At 51.5% G+C, this 22,950-nt stretch overlaps 1 protein-coding gene across 1 annotated transcript; it reads right to left on the bottom strand.

Moving 5' to 3' along the window:
• Positions 1–17,641: 17,641 nt before the first annotated feature.
• Positions 17,642–22,817, bottom strand: UTP11 (UTP11 small subunit processome component). The gene is made up of 8 exons (XM_005529888.2): positions 22,698–22,817; positions 22,523–22,584; positions 22,258–22,360; positions 21,901–22,014; positions 20,250–20,343; positions 19,885–20,015; positions 18,485–18,595; positions 17,642–17,917 (listed from the first exon to the last, which is right to left on the bottom strand). Exons 1-8 carry the CDS (start codon positions 22,758–22,760, stop codon positions 17,834–17,836), a joined length of 762 nt encoding a protein of 253 aa, XP_005529945.2. The 5' UTR covers positions 22,761–22,817; the 3' UTR covers positions 17,642–17,833.
• Positions 22,818–22,950: the final 133 nt, after the last annotated feature.

Genomic DNA, 22,950 nt, shown 5'->3' on the forward strand with positions numbered 1-22,950 from the left:
CAGGATGGGCACGGAGGCTTAGAGGGTGACTAAAAGCTAAAAGATGCCTGTCCCAGAGCACTCGCTGTTCTCCACCTTCTGCTCTGCCTCTCCAGGGCTCTCAGCTCCCCAGCCCTGGCCTTGCAGGCTGGCCCAGCCTTGCTGGTGTTGGGGACAGGCACAGGTCAATGTCATTAAAAGGTAGAGAATTGAATCAATATCTGGAGCGTTTGATATTCTGCCTAGCGGAACACTTGTTATGTCTTTAATTACTATTTCTAAAAGCACTGTGGAATGGAAAGCAAAAGGCAGAAATAAATAGCAAGGGGTGATCAATTGGGCGTGAAACCCTTGTTATTGATCACCTTTAACCTCTGCTTAAACTAATGACAGAGCTACCATTTAACTGTCCCCAGGCACAAAGCACATCAATTGTACAAGTGCCACATAAATCATGGTGGGCTGCAGCACGTTGTGAGTGGCCCCTGGGGCCAGGCTGGCCGTGGGGAGGGCAGGGAGGCACTGCCAGGGGAGCACCCGCTGCAGGAGTGACCACAGGTGAGATGCTGCTCTGGTGTTCTGCACAAAAAAGGCTCCTGGCAGCAAAGCTCTGAGGGCAGTGCAGGGCTGAAGAAATGGCAGTATTTCCCCTCCATGCCTCTTTCCCCATGGAGATAAAAGAAGATTTATGCTGCTGAGGATCCCCTTGATGCCTGCTCCTAACCTCCACGTGCCATGGCTGGGGCAGCACTACTGAGGCTGGGTGAGTTTGCAGGAAGGACAGAGAGGATTCAAAACAACAATCCTGTGTCAGCACATGTTGGAAGCAGCAGTTTGGGGAGGCAGTGACATAAAGACAGAAAGAATCACCTTTTCCCATGTGTCTTCAACTGCCTTCCTTATCAGCTGTGCTGGAATTGCCTATGCTGCTTGTTATAGGGGTAAAAAAAGGAAAAATCAAGATGTGCAATGGGCAACAGAGTGAAGCCAGCATAGCCTTGCAAGATAACAACAATAATATTCATTAACATTCAATCTACAAATTATCCCTTGAAACCCCAGCCTGGAAATTTGCCAATTTTCAGTACATGACAATGTTGTCTAATATGTTTCCAGCACAAGAGCATTTCCAAGGCTGTGCTGGATATGTGGCATCAAAAAACCATCAGCTGAATATCCTACCCTGCACAGGGCAAGAGCTGTGCCTGCCTTTTGAGGGGAATGTTTAAGACAGGATGCCTGTTCTGCAAATTCAGTTCCCCAAAGAATTAGGAGGTGATCTTTTTCTTGATGTTCCCTACTCTAGATGTTAGTGAAAACAGAGGGCTTTTAGGGCAGCTTTCAAAAAGCTGTTTGTTCCCAGAGTGTTTAGGAAGCATTTGCACTGAGCCCTGGGAAGGAAAAGGGCAGCAGGGGTCCCACTGAGCACTGTGTCTGTCTGTTCATCCCTCTTGGAACACTCTCAGGATCACTCCTGTCTCTGCAGGAATGAGGAAAAGATCCTGTCTCATCTGCTGTTACATGGGCTGCATGATGCTGAGCACACATTTGGCCCACACCTGGTGTGGCTGTGCACATCCCTGGAGGATTTTCTCAGGAGACCCTGGACTAATAAACATTTCGCCTTTGTGCTGCCATCTTTAAAAAGATTTCTACTGAAATCTTAAAAATCATTTGGGTGTCCTCATCCATCAGCCACTGGAAACATTATTGATAATACAATCATTCCTTTTTTGGTCACTTTGTTTCACTTTTTTTTTTCCCTGCTGAAGATCCTGTAATTTGTCACTGCTGGAAGGTTGAGAGATGATTGGAATCTGCCCAGGTGCAGCACGGGAGCCTTGCAAAGGCAGCCCAGGGAGGGGAGGCCTCCTGCATCCCTCTACACCCACACTGAGAGGTGCAGCTGAGGGAAGTGTGACACAGCCCTGGGGAGACAGCAGGCTTAATATCTGAAGCTCTGCTCTGGCCAGACTGGGGTTGTGGTGTGTGCCAGGGGATCCCCCTCTGGGGTACCACCAGTTTGGGTCTCTGAAGCACCTTGTCCCCTCAGCTCTGGGCACTTCACAGTGACCTGAATGATCTGGGGATTCCCAGGTGTGGCTGCTGGCCCCAGTGACAGGGTGGGAGAAGAGTGAGCCAGCAGAACTCCTGCTGCATTGTCCCCACAACCTGCAGGGATGGTGACTCCACTGCTGCCCTGGGCAGCCTGTGTTGATAAAGGCTGAGCTTCTGCTCCTCTGTGATGGAATAAGCCATGGGTGCCACAAACTTCCATTTTCCAGGGGCTTCTAAGGCTTGGGAATCTCAGAGCAGAGAGAAATCCCACAGAACCTGCACTGGGCCCTGCTTCTGCTGTGGAGGGTTCACCTGGATGCTTGTGGAGGGCACCAGAGGCTGCAGCCCCTGCACAGTGAGCAGCTGCTGGTCTGGCAGAGAGGGCGTCTCAGTGCTCAATAAAATCTTCCATGTCAGTGCAGAGGGGCAGAGCTCCCCACTGACAGCAGCTGCACTGAGAGCTTGGCATGGATTTGCATAGATGAAATGATTTCTCCTGCCATTCATTCAGTCTCTCTGTCTGCCAGCTTCCCTGCTCCTCTCTGGAATCTGAAGTCCACACAGGGAGCATTCAGCTGGCCACGAGCTCTTTACTGAGCGTTGCTTTGCACAGATGTCCCCAAGCAATGCCATGAATTGTTGCTCTATAGTCACTAAGCTGTTTGGGAAAACATTTCAGATAACTGTCCTACGCATTGGGGTGACTGAATTGATGGCATTTGAATGGTCAAAAAGATAGTGTGAATTGGAAACAATGCTGTCCCTGTCACAGGCAGCAGGAGAATTCCAGCTGGTATTTTCATTGTTAATGATCAAACCCAGAGCACTGAGTGGCCTTAATACCTTGGAAGGGGCTGGAGAAATACACAAACCAGCCTGTCACTTCCCCTTCTGGATTTTCCAAATGCCAGGGAAGGAATGCTTTTAAAATTGTCTTTCAGAACTCCACAAGTGACACTGTAGCTTGGCTGTGGGGAGGGGAGGAAAGGGACGACAGTCATGGCAGAGAACTCTGGTGGTCACCGAGTTCGGGATCTCCCCCACCTTTGGGTAGCAAGGCAGCACCTCTGCCCTCAAAGGTGGGAGCAAACAGCCAGTGGTGCATCCCATGCAGCAGGCAATGCTCCTGGAGGTTTTTGGCAGTCAGGAGAGGTTTGCTGCATCTGGGCTTGGCAGAGCACAGCCACCCTGGCCATACATCATCCTCAGGAACGGGCACTTGGGTAGCACATTAGAATAATACATCATTAGAGTGCTGTTGCTATGGTGATGTATTAGGGCAATACATCATTAGGTACCTTCCACTGATGATGTATTACTCCAAACATGGCTCCTGCCAGCACCAGCACAAGGACCACAGGGGAAGTCTTGTCTTTTTGCAGAAACTTTACCCTTCCTCTAAGGAAAAAAAGCTGAGAGTGGTGGCTTCACTGAGGAGACGCAGGGCAGGGGCTGGCCCCTCTCTCCTGAGCCTCTTTACTGTGTGACTTGCTCCATGCTGAGCCTTGTGCTCTTTTCTGGGGACCCAGCACCTGCATTTTAGTGCGTGTGGGCAGAAGGATCTGCCAGTGCTGCTGGACAGAGGGACCTGTGCGAGCCCTGCCTGAGCCAGAGGCTCTGAGGCATTTGTGGGTGCATCCTGTGGGGCTGCTGGGGGGCTGGCCCTGCTGGGACCCTCCTGTGAGGGAACTCGTCCTCTCCTGTTCCCCAGGCAGCCAAACATGCTGGTGCCAGCTGTGCTGCCCGTGGCAGAGGAGACAGATGCACCCAAAAAGGAGCCCGTGGCTGCTGCTGCTCACCTTCCCACGAGCCTCTCCCTTGCTCTTCCCCTCAGCCCTGGGGGACCCTGGCTCTAGCCTGCAATGAAACCAAAAAGGTGAGCCCAGGAGAAGTTCCAGCCAGCTGGGTCCTCAGCATCCCTGGGGTCTTTGCAGGGCTGTACTCTTTTCAGCTCAGTGGGCTAAATAAATTGCTTCAGAGAGCAGATTGGGAAAGGAGATTTCTTTCACTACAAAGTATGTCGTGTGCATCAGATATAGTTTGATTTTAATTAGTGGACAGGAAAGCAGCATAGTTAATAAAGTATGCACTGCCTTTTGTAGGGATGCCAGTCTTGAATTCCTAGAAAATACAATCAAATCAGAGAGACCAGTGCAAGGTGAGCCAAGGCTGAGCATGTCTGGGCAGGGGCATTGTAAACAGAGTCCCAGGAGAGATCCCTGTCCCCTGTGCTATCCCACATTCAGGATCAGAGCAGAAAAGCAGTTTGTGGAGCTCGTGCTGTTATTTGGAGTGGAGATGCCCCAGCAGCCTCAGACAGTGTTGTGTGCCAGCTTCATCCAGGGATTTCAGCTGGCTGCCCTGCCTGCTCTCAGCTCAGGCATGGGCAAAGGTGCCCATTGCTTCCCTCCCTGTCTTTCCTGCACCTGGAGGGACCTCAGTGCCTGTCGAACTTCCCTCGTAGGGCACAGCTGTGACAGGGATGCTCCTGCATCTTCCCATCTCTAGCACTGCTCAGGGGATGCAGGTTCACGAGCAGCCCTGGATGCAGCTGCTGCTACACAGAAGCTTGTGTTTGGGCAGCAGGTCTGGGCTCCGTTCCCAGCAGTGTGGGCTCGTGGTTAGACCACTTAAGAGCCAGGCTGCCCCCACATCACCCCGCAGATGCACACTTCCTTCCCCTGAAATCTCTGTGGGAGCAGAGCCTGCCCACTGAGGGCAGAAGGGCAAGAATAAGAGGTTGGTTGTGCGAGCTTGAAGTATGAAATAATATCCCCTGGAACTGCCCTGCTGCTGGTTCCCAATCATCAGAAGGTGTGAGAGGCTTTAGGAGAGCGAGTGTCTGCCCGTGATGCCAATGCTTTTAAGGGTTCAGCACGCTGCCCTGCTCCCCAGCACCATCAAGCCAAGGCTGCTTTTAGCTCCTCAATCAATTAGATTCAATGAAGTGATAAGGTGAGCTCAGTGATCATGGATCCCCCATCAGCAAATTATTCCCAGGTAGTGCAGAGAGGTTTGTGTGCCCTGGGCGGGAGCTGGGGTGTGAAGCCCTCTGCTGAGCGTCTCCTGGGAGAGGCCACCCAGCACCGCTGTCCCTGACAGGAGCAGCCCCCAGGAGGCCGAGGTAGGGTTATTTAAATCGCTATTTTCACTCTGTTCCCACCAGGAGACTCAGCTAGCGCCCAGCCTGACACATCTGGGAGCGACTGCTCTAGGGAGGCTGTGGGCATCTGAGAGAAGCAGAGCTGCCTGTGCCGCTCTGCCCTGCTCCATGGCCATGGGGTGTGTGGGGCTCTCTGAGGCCAGACCTGGCTCTGAGGGATGTCAGACATCAATAAACATCACTGTCAAAAAGGACAGGAAAAGGTTATTTATCAGAAAACAGGCCAAAAAGTAGGATTGCAGCGGCGGTGACACGTGCTGCGGCCACGCTGCCGGGGCTGCATCCGTGGTGGCTCAGAGGGGTCAGAGCTGCAGTGCCAGGGCTCAGATCAGCAGCCCCGTGCTGTGCCCGTGGTGCCACCAGTCTGACAGCAGCCCAGTGTTCCTCTCCCTTTGCCTGGTGCAGTTAGGACTCTGTAGGAGTGTTCTCAGAGCGAGGCAGGCTTGGAGGGGGCTGAGATTTCGGAGCAAGCACAGCTGCCCTGTAGCATTCCCCTGGCTGCTGAACTCCTGGGCTTGAGGAGCTCCTGTCCCTGTGCAGTGCCAGGGGTCTCTTCATTGGCTGGGGCTGCAGGGAGCTGTGTGTGTGCCCATGAGTGTGCTTCTCTTGATGCTCCAAATTTTCAAGATAACACCAACGAGAACACCGAGTTGCTGTTAAATTGTTGGACATTTTCTGGTGACTGCAGCAAAGCCATTTGTGTGCCATGTTCATCTGTGGCCTCATGTACCTGCTCTGCCTCCACAGGTGGTGCACAGGTGGTGCTGGGGCTGGTCAGAGCTGAGCCTGGTGAGTGCTGGGGCAGGGGGCTGGGCTGGCTCAGGAGCAGCACCAGGGACAGGCACAGGACATTTGATGGTACTCCTGATGCCAGAGCTGTTCCCAGAGGAGCATTAAGGCCTCAGGGATGCCCTCAGAACATCCCTGGCACAGCTGGGAAGTTTTGCATCCTTCAAACCTGTCCTGACGCCGCGGTTCAAGGTACAGCCCCAGTGCTGTCCCCTCCCTCTCCCCATCGCCTACCTCTGATTAGAGCCCTCAGAACAAACCTGCTAATGCCTTTCCCAAGCTCTCGCCCCCACACTTTTGCCATATAAATCACTATAATTAAAGTGTTTGGAAAATGCTTCGGGAGCCCAGACAAGCATCCCCACATGCTACACACCCAGCTTGGCAGGCCTGACTTCCTGCTGCACCCACCCTGCTGCCCCGGGCGCTGCATCCCTTCCCTCCCAAGCAGCCAGCAGGACACAAGAGGGACCGTTCCCAGGCTGCCAACCTGGCCGCGGCTCAGCGCCTGGCCAAGGCAGCACCGAGCAGCCTCCCAAACTGGGAGAGGCCAGAGAGACGGGACAGCAGCCCTGCCAGCCCTTGGCACCACAAGCAAAGCCTGGACAAGGCTTGGAGGGGAGAAAAGGGTGCTGGCGGTGCTGGGGGAATCGCTGCTGCTCTCTGCCAGCAGCTCGGAGAACCAGTGCTCTCCTCCAACTGCTGGAACCTGGGTGTAGAGAAACTTCTAGAAAGGGAGAAAGCCCCTCTGAGAGAGCATGGAGGGCACAACACACTGCACCTGGCTCTGGTCCTTCTGCTCATCTCAGGGGAATGAGCCCCCAGCCCACGGCCCCTTTTCCCCGGAGCAGTGGAGGCAGCAGAGGTGAGCCCTGGTGGAGCAGGCAGGGCTGGTGGGGCACAGGCAGGAGGGCAGGGCTGCTCTGGGGACTGGCAGAGCCTGCTGGGATGGCCTGGGCACCAGGATGCAGTCCCAGCTTCCCCCTCCAGCACAGCTCTGCAGGGCAGGAGCAGGTCCCATCCTGCCCTAAACCAAAGCATGAGGAACACAGGAGGTTTTGGCCTGTCTTTTTAACTTGGAGCAGAACAGTCCTTCAGGAGCTGGTGTGAGCCACCACCTGAGGGAAAAAGAAAGCCATTTTTCAAGCCATGGGCAGCAACATCCATGAAACATTAATTTTTAACACTGAGCCTCTGGAGTGCAGATCAAAGCAACTGCATGAAGAGGCAGAGGCAAAGGGAAGGAACAGAGCAGCAGGCAGGGAGACAGAGCTGCCTGAATGGGAGTGGCACAGGCATGCAGTGACTCTCGGGAGCCCTGTGCATGTGGCCAAGCAGGCAGAGTGGCCTGAGCAGAGCAGCTCCTGGCAGGGGAGCCTCTGGGGACACCGGTGTCCATGCACAATGTGGCTCCTCTTCTCACTGTCCCCAGACCCACCACCACCACCTGGTGGCCTGGCCCCTCCTGGTGACCACTTCTGATGGTGTCCCCAGGCCCCTCATCCCCACTCTTGAGCTCCACAGTTCTCTGCCTAGACTCCTCCCGTGGGTCCCTGCCTGTTTGTCCTCCTCTCTCCCACTGTGCTCAGCTGGCCCGTGCTCCGTGCCAGGAATGTTTGAGTCACCTGGACTTTCCTGTTCTATTCCCAAGAGCCCTGCTGCACCCTGGTGCCAGCCTGCAGCACGGGCACCTTCCCACCCAGCATCCTGGCCACTGCAGCTGGGGGTGGGGAATGGAGCCCCCAGTTTCTCCCCAGGGTTCACCCCAGAGCTGGCTTCCAGTTGCACTCCAGCCCTGTGCTGGCTGGCAGGAGCTGGTGGCTGTGCTGCAGGCAGCACCTTCTGCTGTCCCAGGGGTGCGGTGCCAGGTCATCACCCCAGTCCCAGCTGCACCAGGGGAGCCATGCAGGGGTGTTCCCTCGCACATCCCCTGCACCTTGACACTCTTTCTCTGCTTTCCCAGGCACCCAAGACCTAGATCCACATGCAGGGATCTGCAACTGTCCTTGAAGAGTGGCCATTGTGGGGATTTCACAGGCTGGCAGAGCCTGTGACCATGGGAAGCTCTGTTGTTTGCTGCCTCTTCCCCAGCAGGGAGGGTCTGGCAGCCCTGCTCTCTGCAGATAGAGCTCAGTCCTGCTCCCAGCTCCTGCTCAGCGTGTATTTTTACCTTTTAATGAAAGCGACTGAACTGCCTGAAGTTGCCTCTCAACTCTTCTCTGGGGCTTGGATTGCCAAGAAATGATTGACGCATTTAATAGAGGCAGTGGGTGCAGAGGAATTTGGCAGGAGCCCAGGCTCATGATACACAAAGGATACTGCCGTTCCTGCTTAGGTTTTCTGAGCCTCTGCTCTCTCAGAACACACTATCCCGTGGGGGAATCTGTGCTCTGGCTGTGCTGAGCTCTGGGAAGAGGGAAGGGGCTAAGCCATGAGATTGGGGAGAAGGGTTTGGGGCAGGGAGGGCTGTGCAGGGGCTGCAGTGCATGGCCCTGAGCGCAGGCTGGAGAAGCCAAGCCTCTCTTGGTGCCTTTTTGGTTTTTCTACTGCTTTGAGCTGTACGGGGTTTGTCCCCACACTGGGGGTGAGAGTGTACAGCAGATACTTGCCTGGTTTTGCATATACACGCTCGTGTGTGAACCTGCACATGAAAGGGTTTTTTTCTTACATTTCCTGGAGAGAAACCCCCCCTGCCATGCATGGACTAGTTTGGGAGCAGCCCACACAGATTGCATTTAGCACACATACCTGTGCATGCGTGCTCCTAAAGGCTCACATGCATGAGCTCACCTGCACCTGCGGGTGTGCTCCCTGTCCCACACCTGAGCGTGCCATGTGCCGTGTGACACCTGTTGTAATGCATTTAGAAAAGTGCTATAACCCAAGATTACCCCTGAAATACAGAATGTTAGCTTCCCCCCTCATCTCTTCCTCCCCAATTTTCCTTATTGGTTGTAAGAATGTAACCCTTCCCCTTCCCCTGACTTCAAAAAGGAGCGTGTTACCAATTTTCTCTCTCTTTCCCCATGCAATCCCTGGAATAAAGCTGGAATACCATCTCAGCAAGGGAGAGAGCCTCGTTTTAGTTCCTCTGGTCCATGCTATAATATCTTCCCTGCCTCCCTGGCTACAGAGGGGTGGGATGTGGCTATAGAGAGGCAGGGAACATATATAAAATATAGCAGATACCCACACACCAGACAGGTGTCACTCCAAACACCCCCAGCCCTTGGCACCAAGTAACAAAGGCTGCAGCCTCCCCTTCACACAGGAACAGCTTGTCAGCCAACTCCAAGGTTTAAACCAGTACAGGCTGAAGGCTTTTGTCTCTGCAGCCTTCTGGGAGGTATCAGAGAGTGACCCTTGGCCGTTTCTTAAGCTCAGGAGCGGGGTTAGGAACAAAGGAACAAAGCTGCCTGTCAGTCCCTGACCATGGGGTCTGACCTCAGCTTAGCTTTGTCCCGTTTGAAAGGCACCATGAAGCCACCACTAAAATTACTAATACCTCTCTCCCTTGGGTGTTTTCAGAGGGGCACCCATTCCAGATGTCTCTAGAGAGTGATTTCCAGGAGCAGGCTGGATAAGGCATTTCTTGTGTGTTCAATGTATACATTGCTCATCCCCTGGAGCTTCCCTTCTCCTGCAGATATAAAGGGCAATTTGTAGAGCTTACAAAGGCTTATTAAAATATCATTGTGAAAGGGTGACATAAGCACCTGAACAGAAAAGAATAGAAAATATTTGTCTCATTAACCAGAGACTTAGATGTCTTGTTTCCTCTTCCTCATGCCTTCCTCCTATGGGAGGGTAGCAGTCATTTATTATCACGTGTGGAGAGAAAAGCCTCACTCCTTGAAGGATGTGCTGATTTCTGTGAAGCCTCTGCACCTGCCTTGTGCTCTGGGGCAGGCAGGCTGGGAGCGAGCATGCCTGGAGCTCAGAGGCCTGGCACATTCTTTCAAATAATGCCAAAAGAGCAGCATTATCTGAAAGCAGCAGCGCCTGAGCCCCGTTTGTGTGGCCACAGCCAGTGTGGGCTGGAACACAGCACAGGCTATTAGCATGTAATGAACACAACAATTACTCTGTAAGGGGGAGAAAGGGTTAGGGCCAGGCAGAGTTTTAAGAATAAAGGCTTGTTTGGGAGAATTATTCACTTGGTCCCTGCTGTAGGTGGACGGCAGCAGATTAGAAGGAAACATTATCTCTCAGGGCAAGTTCAGAAGGACAAATGAAGCCAAACTGGCACGGGTTGAGAGTCTCAATACATTATTCTCTTTGCTCTACAAATCCTTGAGAACAAAGTGCTCAGTGTAAATGTTCACCAGGGCCTTTTTTACCCATGTAGGACCACAAAAGTTCAGCATGAGATGAAGGGACACGTGTTGGCTATTAGTCTACTACAAAGAGCATTTCAGTTTAGAATTTAGAGTCTCATAAAAACATTATTGTCTGTATCCCAGGACATTTGTTTGTTAGGGCAACATGGACTGAAAAAAATGTGCCCCTCTGCACAGCTGTGTGCCTCACCAGCCTTACCATGGCTAGCCCACCTCAGGGGCTACCACAGGCCAGCCCCCCAGCCTGGCAGCACCCTGAGGAGAGCCCCTGAGCCTCAGCCTCAACACCAGTCCTGTCACCTCTGCAGGCCAAGAAGGATTGTTGCCCTAAAGAACACTTGGCCTGGTGTGTTTTGTTGCAGCAGGAGGTTGCACCTTGCTCAGGGTGCTCTCACCCAACATGCAGTACTGCATGAATCCTCCACTGACATTTCTGGCTCTGCTCTCCTCACGTGTGTCTGTAGTTTATACGTTCGCCAGGTCTAAGGCAAGGAAGAAGTTTATGTCCAAGTGAAAATGCCAAGGATCATAGAGTTCTTGCCTTCCCCTACCCCAGAGATCACAGTCCAGCTCTTGGGAGTACCAAGGCATCTTTCCCCTCAGCACTTCTCTGCCATCAGGAGCCCTCCTTCCTCAGGCTGTGGCTCAGCCTCCTCAGCACTGACAAACCAAAACCCAGCTGGAGCTGCTGGACTTGGTCTTGGCTCTCTGAGTGAAGTGCAGTGGATGGCAGCACAGAGACCATCAGAACACAGGATCTGACAGTCCCTCCTGGACTTGCAGACTGGAATAAACAAAATTATGGACAAGCATTCCCGAGTACATCTATGACACTTCTGGGTTGTAAGCTGCTTGCTGCCTCCATGGTTTAGAAGGATTTTGACAAAAAACATCCGTATGATTTTGATAAGCTTAAGCCCATGGCCAGGCTTTATAAGATGCCTGGCAATCTGTGGGACAGTTTTTAGAAGCATTTTGCTTTGCATTTGGATTTTCTTCCAGCTACCAAGATGATCAGCTTTGGGCTTAGTCAGAAGTGGGAGGAAGGTTCTAAGGATTTTGGCAGTAGGAGCCTCTGCAGGGCCACCCCAGGTCTGTGGCTGCCCCAGGACACTACCAGAAGCTGTGGGCAGGCAGTGAGCGTGGCTCAGAGCAATCCTCATCTCCCCCAGATCTGTTTGTCCTCCCAGCCTCAAAGGCAGCCACAGCATCCACTGCTTCCTTCAGCTGCACAAGGAGCATGTGCTTTTAAAAGGCTAAAGAAAAAGGTGGAATATATTATCTATTCACAAAGTCATTGTAAATATTAAAGAGCCCATGAGGGGAAATGTCTCTGATGATGTCTTTTCAGGAGTGTGGGAGAAAAATCCATGCAAAGGCACTATTGAGGGTTATGGGCAAAAGGCAGGCGATGCTTTGAACTTGTTCAAAGCCACAGGGTCGGCAGGCTTTCTGGGACTGCAGTGGGAAGCAGCTACCCATCCCTCCTCAGAGTCAGCTAAAAGGTCACTTTGGCAAATCCACAATTTAAATAAAAGATAGTAAGTCCCAGAGAGAGCTATTTGAAAATAAAAGACATCAAAAGTGAGATAGATGCATTAATCTGAGTGGCAGAGGTCCTGGAGAGCTTTGGCTTAGTGACAGTGTCTGTGCAGTGCAGGGAGAGGACAGGTACCCCAGGTGCTTCTGAGGGCTGCACCTGCAGCAGGAAAAGGAGCCTCCATCCCTTGCTACACAGAGCAGCCAGAGACCTGCCCTGCCCCATCAGTTTACCCAGCATACCTGGGCTGGAGAACTGTGTCCCTGCTGCCACTGCAGCTGTCATGGCCAGGAGGAAAGAAGCATCTCTGGAGAAGCCAAGACCTGGGAGAGTCATCTCCTGTGCTCCTGAGATGTTCCAGAAAAGGACAGAAGATCTCGAAAAACTCTGAGGAGATACTTTGATTGGAAAGGCAAGCAAAGTGAAGCAGTCCATGGTGTTATGTAATGTAGTTCTATTGAAACAGTGCAGGAAAGTTGCCTTGTGCCAATAAATCAGGCAGCCATGGAAGAGCAGATGTGAATCACACCTTGCTTCATATGCCCTGCAGTGTTTTCACTTATTGTTCCAGTTTTAAAGATTAATGGCACTCAGAGATGAATATTAGCTACGCTTCCATTTCATACTCATTATCAGAAGAGCTTTTTTCAGCATAATTAGCATGGATCAAATTTTCCAAGTGGCTCGGCAGACTTGCTACTGTTCCTCGGCTGCTGAGAATGCCTGGGACGTCCCACTGCTGCTGCTGGGTGCACTGGACCCCTGACCCCTCTTAGCACCATGTAGCCTTTAAACGTGGAGAGAGAAGGACACTACTGAGATGACAGCTGCTGCAGCCCAGAAATGGGGGTTCCCTGCTCTGGGCTGCCAGGAACCCCCATGTTCTGACACAGCTGCTGGGGACTGAGGGGCTGGCAGCCTCTCTGTCTCTAAACAGGAAGGCACGAGGTTCTGGCTGCAGTGGGTCAGCCAGGAGAAGGTGCTGGTGCAGCCCAGGCAGCAGCAGCCCTGAAGCCCCAGTGCTGGGGCTGATCTCTGCTCCAGGCTGCTTTGTGTTAGCTGGGCACTGTGCCTGGTGCCCAGCAGACCAGGACATGAAGTTTTTGCTACCTGGAGCAGTAACAGAGGTGGGTTACCTGCACCAGGAGGCCAGCCTGGCTGTGGGGCAGGAGGTCTGGGAGAGAGTGAGGGTGCTATGGGAGGGTTGGAGGAAGTGGTGGCTGGGGAAGGGAAACTTGCTGGCATCTTCCAGGGTTTCTCTGGGGCTGGGGCACACTGTCCACACCGTGTGCCCCACAAGGCTGTGTGTGCAGGGTGAGTGGGTGCCATGCCTGCAGGGGAAGGTGTTGGCAGTGTGGGGGGCAGAGCAGTGGGGAGCAAATAGGCTGTGGGTGCTGGTGAGTGCCTGCCAGTGGTCTGCACAAGGCCAGGGAGCAGAGTGCTGAGCTCCCTGCTACACCCTATCAAGCTGGGATCATTTCTATCATGAAGATAAACTGGCCATTGTTGCCAAAAATAAATGTTAGTGTTCCAAATCCACACTTCAATAGCACCAGCTCATTAGAGATGCATATCATTTGGCTCCAGTCCCACACCTTCTAGCTTGTTATAAATATGCAGTTGCTGCTGGCTCTACCCCAATCATCTCTGCAATCAGAGCTTTTAATTAGGTTAATTAAATTGTATCAAACCTCGCAGGGACGCAGTTCACTGATGCTGATGAGGCAGCCAAAACAGACCTTAACTCTAGCTCTAATGAAGGCCCTGCTGCAGCTAATAACAATGCATAATAAATTAGTGCTTCCCTAGAAAGGTGCATCGGGGCTTGCGTTTCAGTAAATGATGATCTGTATGCACTAATTCACTATTGCAGTCTTTAGGTCTGCCAAGCCAGGGACATCCTGGGAATAGATTCTCACTAAATAATGGGCTCCTGCCTGCTTGAAGCAGTGCTGCTCCCCTGGCTTCTCTCAAGGCACTAACGGCTTCAGGTACAGAACTGTAAGGCCACAAAGCAAATATTTGCTGCTTTCACCTTGCCCAGCCCTGGGTCCGCTCTTGATGCCTCGCATCTCGCAACACAAGCAGCAGCAGGTATTTCTTTATTTGAAACCTGAAATGGAATTTGGAGGGGAACGTTTTGTTTGGAGGGAAATGGGTGGCTGTGTCCAAGTGTGGCAGCATGAATGGGGACAGTAACCTGTGCCCAGGCTCTTCCCAAACATCAGCAGCCCCGTGTTGCTCCTAATCAGGTGGGGAAAGGTCCAGGTGGCCAAGGAGCTGTGGAACAGAGAGGTTTAGGGCAGCCATGCTGAGCAGCAATTAGTCATTCCTGATTTACATTCTGCTCTTTCAACTCCCTGCTGTGAAGCTGCTCAGGCTTGAGTGGAGGAACTTCACCACCCTTTTCTCCTTGGTGCCCTTGGGCAAGATACCTCAGCTGAACCTGGCTGTAGGGTCCTGGGGAACAGCAGGGCTGGGACAGCCAGTCTTGCAGCTGCACACACCTGCACCCTGTGCCCAGTCCACAGAGCCACTGGTGACCCTGGAATGGCAGCACAGAGTGAGCAGTGGGACGACGCAGAGGGAGCAGGGTAAGCAGATGGTAACGCACAGGGCAGCACTGTGAGCACTGGGATGGGTGGGATCAAGCCTTCCTGCTCTCCTTTGTTGAAAGAACGCAGCCTGGGGGCCTCTAGAGGCTCATCTGGCTGCCACAGCTCATGGCCACTGATGGAGACCCTACAGTGGCTGTCCTGACAGGATCCAGAGCCTCTCCAGGAAAGGCAGCTTCTGTTGCCATGCCCCAGGGACCCCCACTGTGCTCTGCAGTCTGGATCAGGCTTGGAAAATGGGGCCTACAGGAAAGCAGCTGAGAAGCCTAAGGGCTGGTGATGGTTCTCCTGCTAGTAAAATATATTGTTGCAGCTGCCTAGAGATAATCCTGCAAGTGTAGTCTGCTATTAACGTTTATAGATAGTCATTACAAATTCTGAGTTCTTCAGGACTTGAACAAGGAATTACACAAAATTATTATATGGCACAATATTATTGAGTCACCTAAAACCTGAGCTGTGAATCTGTGGGGAATTTTGATATCTGTATCTTTCAAGCTGCAGGGAATCTCCTTGCTAAAGAACCTGTTGGTTCAGCTTTTGATGCTATAATTATCACAAACAAAAAACAGCTGTGGGCAATTTCTCGCTGTCCTTCCCCATGAGGGCCCAGCTACAGGATGGCAGATCCCACCCATGTTTCACTTTGAATCCTGTACTGTGGCCCAGTGGGATGGGTTTTTTACCCAGTTATAAGGTATTGGCTCTTTCCAGATCCTTGCAGAAACATTTCAGTGCTTTAGTATTAGGATATCAAGCTAAAGGCTTTGAGAGTCAAAGAACAAGGTCTTTGAGAAGGTGTGGATTTTTTTTCCTTGAAGCCATTGGGAACTCTGAAGGGCAGCAGGTGTGAGTCAGCACTGTCTGCTAATGCAGAAGTTCAGAGATCAGCACCCACCAAATCCTTCACCACTGCAGGCAGGAATAGGTCAAAAATGTTTGTGCACAAGAGCTTGCACTTCCTTTTAGTGTGTTACAGCCACAAGATGATAAACCTCTCCACAGGCTACGGGATTTGTACCCAGGCTTTGGAGGCCAGGGTCAGAGAAGCCTGCTCAATGTGACACCACAGACGATACGGTATTCTGGCTTCCCTTTGTTAAAAACTTCATGCTTTCCCAGGGGAAAGTAAATCACAATAGACACAACTTCTGCTACACAAAGCCCATATTGTGATCAGGAGACTGTGTGTCCTGGCTGGTACCTCAGCTCCCAGGTGCCAGTGGCCACCACCACCCTCAGGACAAGGAGTGCGGCCCTCGAGCAGTGACTGCTCAAAGAGAACCTCGCAGCTGCCTCCCATAACACCTCACTCTAAGGGAATAGAACACTTGTGCCCATTCCAGCACTTGCTCTGCAGTAGGATGGAGGTGGACAAGGCCTGCCCAGGTTGCCGCTTTTCAATTCCTGCAGCAGGATTCCTTGAGCGTCTCCCAGCAGAACCGCTGCTTTTCTTTCCCCTCCTTTACAGCAACGCTCTCGATCTCGAAAATTAATCAAGGGCAAGGATTAAATATTCATCTATTTCAACCTCAGTCTAAAAGAGATTTCCCTTCGCAGAGCGCGGGGACCCCGCGGTGCGCGGTGACACCACGGGAACGTCCCCGGCAGGGACCCGGCCCTGCTCCGGCCCCGCAGCGCGGCGCTGCTGCCCCCTGCGGGCCGCGGCCGGGACTGCGGCTGCGGAGGGGACACGCTTTGGCTCCAGGGAGCCGGACCGAGCCGAGCCGGACCGGACTGAGCCGAGCCGGGCTGGACCGAGCCGAGCCAAGCCGGACTGGACCGAGACGGACCGAGCCGGACCGAGCTGAGCCAGACCGAGCCAAACCGGACCGGACCAAGTCGAGCCAAGCTGGACTGGACCGAGCTGGACCGAGCCGGACTGAGCCAAACCGGACTGAGCTGAGCTGGACTGGACCGAGCTGGACCGAGACGGACCGAGCCGAACCGGACTGAGCCAAACCGGACTGGACCAAGCCAGACCGAGCCGGACCGAGCCAAGTTGAGCCAGACCGAACCAGACTGAGTTGAACCGGACCAGACTAAGCTGAACCAAACTGAGCCGAACCGGACCAGACCAAGCCAAGCCAGACTGGAGCAAGCTGAGCCAAGTTGAGCCACACCGAGCCAAGCCGGATCAGACTGAGCCAAACCAGACTGAGCCAAACTGGACCACACTGAGCCGAGCCGGCCCAGACTGAGCTGGACCGGACCGAGCCAAGCTGAACTGGACCAGACCGAGCCCAACTGGACTTAACCAAGCTGAACCAGACCGAGCCAAACTGGACCAAGCTGAGCCGAACCAGACCATTCTCACATGCAGGGCTTTGTTTTCCTTTTGCTCGAGTGAACCGAACCGGTCTCACACACAGGACTTTGTTTGCCCCTCCCACTCCTGCGGTGGTTTACAGCCATTACAGAATCTGCAGACTCCAGGTTCTGCAGATTTTGTGGATGCTCCCCTGAAAAATTCTCCCCATAGTTCTCTCTGTGATGGCAGGAACAAGGTCTGAAACTGCACATAAGCACGTAAAAACATCACGTTTCATCACCGAGCTGCTGGAAAAGCTCCAAAGTAGGTAAGGCCTGAGAAGAGCATCTTTTTTTTCTTCCCCCCTTGCAGACCATGTGCTTATTGTTGGCAGCAACAGGACGATGGAGAGAGATAAGAAAAGGAATGTTCACATGGAGGCTTCTCTGAACGTGCCTGGGCCGCTCCAGGACACTCAGGATGTGTCTGCACATCTCCCATCCCTGGCAACACAATCGGCCCAAGGAAAACTCTGAAGACAAACTCTTGTCCCACACATGGGTGCTGAACTGTCCTTACACAGAATTTTGGCTCTGCCTCAGTTTGAACTGAAGGAAAAACACACAGTGGAATAGTGCAAATATCAGAGGGATTGAGGGATGTTGGGGAAATGACTAGAGAGTAATTCACCTTTAACCTGCTTGAAAAGACAGCTGAAGCTGCACTTTCATGGGTTTGGACAGGTCCTGCTCAGCCCCAGAGCTGACAGTCCCCAAGTATCTTCCCTGTCCCTGGGCTGTGCTTCACCTCCCTAACATTCCACCATGATCTTGACTGTTCACTGATTGTTTATGGTACATCTTAGCAGGACACTTAGGCAAATCTCATGGCTTCCCACTGTAAATATCAAGAGAACAAACTCTGATTTATTAATCAATTAATTAGAGGAAACACGCTGATGGCTACCACAGGCCCACAGTGATTTGTTTTTAACAAAGTGATGAGCTGCAGTCAAAAGCAGGCTGGCACCAGCCCTTCTCCAAGGGATATGGCTCCTCCTTTCTGAGCAAAGACTGTAACAATTATTCAATGAAACGGCTAACGTTTCCGCTGAAACTTGAATTTGTAAATAGCTGGACCAGTCGTTGTTTCTTTCTTCACCTTTACTTTATGAGTTTTGTCCTGGAAAAAAGAACAAGTACAAATATTTGCTGCCATGCAAGGAGAAAAACCCACACCCACGTAAATCAGAGAGTGCCTATCTGGATCTGACCATAAAAGAAAAATGGTCACTGCACTGTTCAGGTGGGGATTATAATTTTATCTGCTCTTTTCCCCTTCAGGCTCTCAGGCACAATCTGCTTTGCTCACAAGCATCAGAGGATGGGAGTCCCATTGAGATAAGTAATTTCTGTGGTCATCTGGAGTTTTAAGACCTTCTCCTAACTTACAGAAATGGTTCCCTGCTTCTGACTCCTAGTGACACTCTTTTGGACTCCTTGTGAGCACCATCTGAGTCTTTGTCCTTGCTGACAAGGTGAGACTTGGACTAGCAGATATAATTTACTGGAATGCTTCATCTCCTTCCTTTTTCCACACTAAAAGAGGATTGCTTATCTTTAGGAGTTATCTGGAGGCATCAGTATAAAACCAGAAAGAAGAAACAAATATAACATATACAACACACACAATGCCAGACCTAATGACCTGAGCAGAACAGACTTGGAGAACCAGAACCAAATCCCTCACCAGAAGATCTTTCCGTGTCTGGATTTTCTGTGAGATGACAAACATGGCCTTCTCTCTCTCGATGCGCTGCCTCAGGAGGTCATACCGGTTCTTCCTCTTCTGGGCTAATTTCTGGCAACAAGAAAAAAACAGCTGTTTTAAGACAGAGATTGATATGAAGAATCATGTCTTATGAATAAGACACTATGATCTAAATCCTCAGAATTTCAACGTCGAATGCTCCCTAACGAAAATCCACTTTATCCAGCGGAGGGAAAACAAACAAAAAAAAATGACAGAGCAGAGACCAATTCCTGAAGTGTTCAGAGCCTGCAGAGGCCCCTCAAAATGCAACTTGTTGGGTCAAGTTTGCATAATGAGAGTGGATAGCTTTCCCAGCACAGGAACAGTATTACTGCAGGTGTGATTTAAGTAATTAAATTAAGGAGAACAGATCCAAACATGCTTAAAATATGACTCAGACATTTGGGAGAAAACTAGTCAGTCTACGACTCGTCCAACTGCTTTACTGACAAGTCAAACTGAGACAGCTGGCAGGAGGAAAGGGACCACATGGTGTTTATTATCTGAGTCAGAAAAAACAGGTTAAAAATTTACCAGTTGGCAATTTTAAGACAACTATTTTTACCTTACACACAACCAACTCATACTCAGAGGACTGTCCAACAGATCTGAATTACCCAAGAAGAATCTACAGCAGTAAAGCCAAGTGTAGCTACTTCTGTGATACTAAAACATCAGAATCAAAGCTGCATAGACAATTCATGCTGAAGAATTGAGAAACAATTCAAATTAGGAAAGCCAGGAAGTGAGACTAAAGCTTAAATGGCATTAGGAAGGAAAGTGAGGAGACAAATCTCAAGCCACTTTGGGCTCAGAACAAACTGAAAAACACTGTAAGGTCAGGAACACTGCAACAGAGACATCTGTGTTAGAATAAGTTTCTTCCTATAGACCTAATTTGGGGGTGGCAAGGGGTTTTGGGGAAGTGTGTGGATGCTGAAAAGAATTACACCTGAAACTGCAGCAGTCTAATGAAAAGATAGTCCCATAGTTATATGTTCCTTTATAGAGGAGAAATATCTCAGATTTGCAGGGACATCGCATAATGAGATCCACACCACTCTTTCCTGCCCTGTACATCACAACTTATGGTGGTCCACCCACAGTGGAATGGGATGCAGTGAAAGAGTACTCCGTATTAGTCCAGGAGATGTGACTGCAGGTTCCAGGCAGTCACTTGGTGACTGAGTGACATCCACTACTCCCTTGTGTCACCAATAGAAGTTTTTAGAAAACAATTTGTTCACTTCCACAATGATGCAATTAATCCTTTTTAGTGCTTGTCATATAGAAGACGTAAAACATGAAGAACTCTGTAGGACAATCAGCAGCAGTACCTTGAGGTGGGCAGGATCAGTAGGTCCCTTCACTGTCTCTCTCTGCAGCGTTGCAATGGTTGGTCGGTTGTACACTCTATCTACAAGCTCAGGAACGGTGTCCAGGTGAGCAGCAATATCAAACTCCTGAACTAGACATAAAAAGAAAATTAGGAATAAACTCCCATGAGCTCCTTCAATAAGCAAACCTTCCGAACATGTTGGAAGAGCAACAGGAGCCCCAGCAACACAGCTCCTGCAGAAGTGATGTCTCAGCTAGTAACCAAAAGGGATTTCTAGAACACCTAAAAAAATGTGTCTTTCTTTTATGACAGCCCACATTACCAGGTGATAGAACAAGCTCTGTCACTGGATTCCAGCCTCACCTTCCCGCTTCGTGTCCACGAAGAAGAGATGCCGACCCTGGCCGCTCCCCGCGGCGTCCAGCAGGTGGAGCTCTGCCTTCAAGCGCTCGATTTTCTGCGGAAAATTCAAGTTTGGCCAAATTCAGAGCGAGTAAAATCAAATCTCCCCCAAGCACATTTCTGTCTGTTCCTCGGGGATAAAAATAGCTTAACTCCTCCTTTTCATCTCTGAAAACACATCTAGTCTATACTGATAACATTTCTTCACAACTCTTCCAGACAGCGGGTCACAGTGATGCTGTTACCCAGGCAAAGTGCACACATCCACCTGCAAAACCGAGTCTTCTGTTTGCCAAAGGGGAATGATTGCCTTGGAACCACCAGCAAAAGCATGAAGGAAAGTTTAAAGCCGGCTTTGATTTTTTTTATCTCCAGTGAGAATTTGATTCTGTTTTGCAAATCAACATCAGAGCATACAGTATCTTCAGAAGAGCATTGTGTTTTTGTGGATTGCCAGCCTACCATAATCCAACAACCCACTTCAGATTATTCTCCTCAGCTGAGAGACTCTCCCATCCTCTGTAACTCCCTGACGGAGAGTGCAGGGAGGAGGCAGTCACTTCTCCCAAGTAACAAGTGTTCTCTCCCATACTCAGCACTGGTGAGGCTGCACCCTGAGTGCTGTGTCCAGATCTGGGCCACTCAGTTTAGGAAGGACATTGAGATGCTCAGATGTGTCCAGAGAAGAGCAGCAAGGCTGGTGAAGGGTCTGGAACATAAACAATACGAAGAACAGCTGAGGGAGCTGTTAAGCCTGGAGAAAAGGAGGCTCAGGGGAGATCTGATCACTCCCTACAGCTACCTGAAAGGAGGGTGTAGCCAGGTGGGAGTCAGTCTCTTCTCCTAGCCAACCACTGGCAGAATGAGAGGACCGCAGCCTTAAGCTGCACCAGGGGAAGTTTAGGCTGGACACTAGGAAAAAATCTCTGGGCACTGTAATGAGCTACCCAGGGAAGTGTTTAAAAAAATACTGGATGTGATGGTCACTTCCATGGTCTGGTTGACAAGGTGGTGTTAGATCATAGGTTGAACTTGATGATCTCGAAGGTCTTTTCCAACATAGTTAATTCTGTGATTCTGTGACAGGACAAGAGGCAAGAGCCTCAAGCTATGCTGGGGGAGGTTCAGGTTTGGTATTAGGAAAAAAATCTTCCCTGAAAGGGCTGTCAGTCATTGGAACAGGCTGCCCAGAGAAATGGTGGAATCACTATCCCTGGAAGCGTTCAAAAGGCGTGTGGCTGTGGCCCCTGGGGACTCAGAGGTGACCACATGGTGGCTGAGGGAACAGCTGGACTTCATGATCTAAGAGCGCTCTTCCAACCTTAGGGATCTCATGATTTCTCTATGAACATGGTAAGCAGAAATACATTTTTAAAATCTTGACATTTATGTAAAAATCACTGTTTTGTAACAATGCACAGTGCCATTTTTGATAATAACCACACCTTTAGGCTCTATATCCAGCTCTCCACTGACACTTCCATTGTCCTTTCCAGCACTGTTTGTTCAGACTTCACTGAACAAACACAATAGCTAGCAGCAACAGTAAGAACAACACAGTAAAAAAACAATTCTGAGCAAACTAGAAAACACTAAAACTGTGAGTTATTACCTTGGCTTCTGCAACTCTTTTCATTTCTATGTATTTAATATCCTGTGTCCTCATAAGCTTCACCTGCTCCGGGGTAATTTCATCCTTTGGCTGCTTTATTACATGGACTCCATCCTACAACCAGACAAACACAGTACTTAAAGACAGCCCATGCCACCTGGAGAGCACTGCAGGGCCTGCTAACAGCAGAACTTTGTCCCTTGTCCCTCATTTTCTTCAAAGCCTCCTACAGGCATCAAACCAATTTTTCTCATTTATCTAATAATTCATAAATTTAAATCAAAACAAGATAGGGGGAAAAAACGTTACTTAGAGCAACAAAGTGTAATCCTGCTTGAAGGCAATAAAGGTTCTCACCTTGACCTCTGCACGTATCATTTTGAAGTAGAACTCATCGGGGTTCTTGTCCAGAGCTTTCTTCTGCATCGCCCTGAGAGCATTTTGCTTCTTGTGGTAGTCGCTGGGGAGGATAAAACCAACAATCACGAGCTGTCCGGCAGCTTCTCCGTGCTCACCCCCGAGTGTGTCGCGGCGCGGCTCAGAGCCGGAAGGCAGCCCGGGGCAACCCTCGGGACGCGGGGAGACCCAGCCAGCGCCGCCCGCCCCCCGCGGCCGCACTCACCGGGCTCGGAGCCGGTAATCCTTCTTCTTCTCCAGCAAGCCCAGCTTCGTCCGGGCGGCGGGCTACGGGAGAGACGGGGAGCGTGAGGGGGAGAGAGCGCGGGGAGGGAGAGCGGAGGGCTCCGCGGGGAGGGAGCGCGGGGAGCTCCGCTGGGGACCCGGCCCGGCGCACTGACCTGGGCCCGCTCGCGGTGCGGGCGCTGCCGCGCCGTAGCGGCTTTCCTAAAGGCGGCCGACATGGCTGCGATGGCGGCGGCGATGGCGGCGGCGAGCGCCGGGCGCGGGGACGCGCGGCCCCAGGCCGGGCGGGCGCCGGGACAGGGGGGGGCTGGGGCCGGGGGGGACCGCCCGCGCGCGCCCCCGCCGCGAGGCGCAGTGTCCATGGCGACGGCGGGAACGCGCGCGCGGCCCCGAGCGCGGCCCCGCCCC

Source organism: Pseudopodoces humilis, chromosome 27, assembly GCF_049639895.1.
Source record: "Pseudopodoces humilis isolate 2021_Gansu_Grassland_sample_001 chromosome 27, ASM4963989v1, whole genome shotgun sequence".
Lineage (NCBI taxonomy): Eukaryota > Metazoa > Chordata > Aves > Passeriformes > Paridae > Pseudopodoces > Pseudopodoces humilis.

Bases quoted from the DNA above. Each gene is read 5' to 3' on its own strand.
- UTP11 (XM_005529888.2), bottom strand. From the start codon at position 22,760: ATGTCGGCCGCCTTTAGGAAAGCCGCTACGGCGCGGCAGCGCCCGCAC. The intron at 22,361-22,522 runs GTGAGTGCGGCC...TATCCTCCCCAG, and splicing joins GATTACCGGCTCCGAGCCCG to CGACTACCACAAGAAGCAAA. The intron at 18,596-19,884 runs GTACTGCTGCTG...TCTTGTTGCCAG, and splicing joins CTGATCCTGCCCACCTCAAG to AAATTAGCCCAGAAGAGGAA.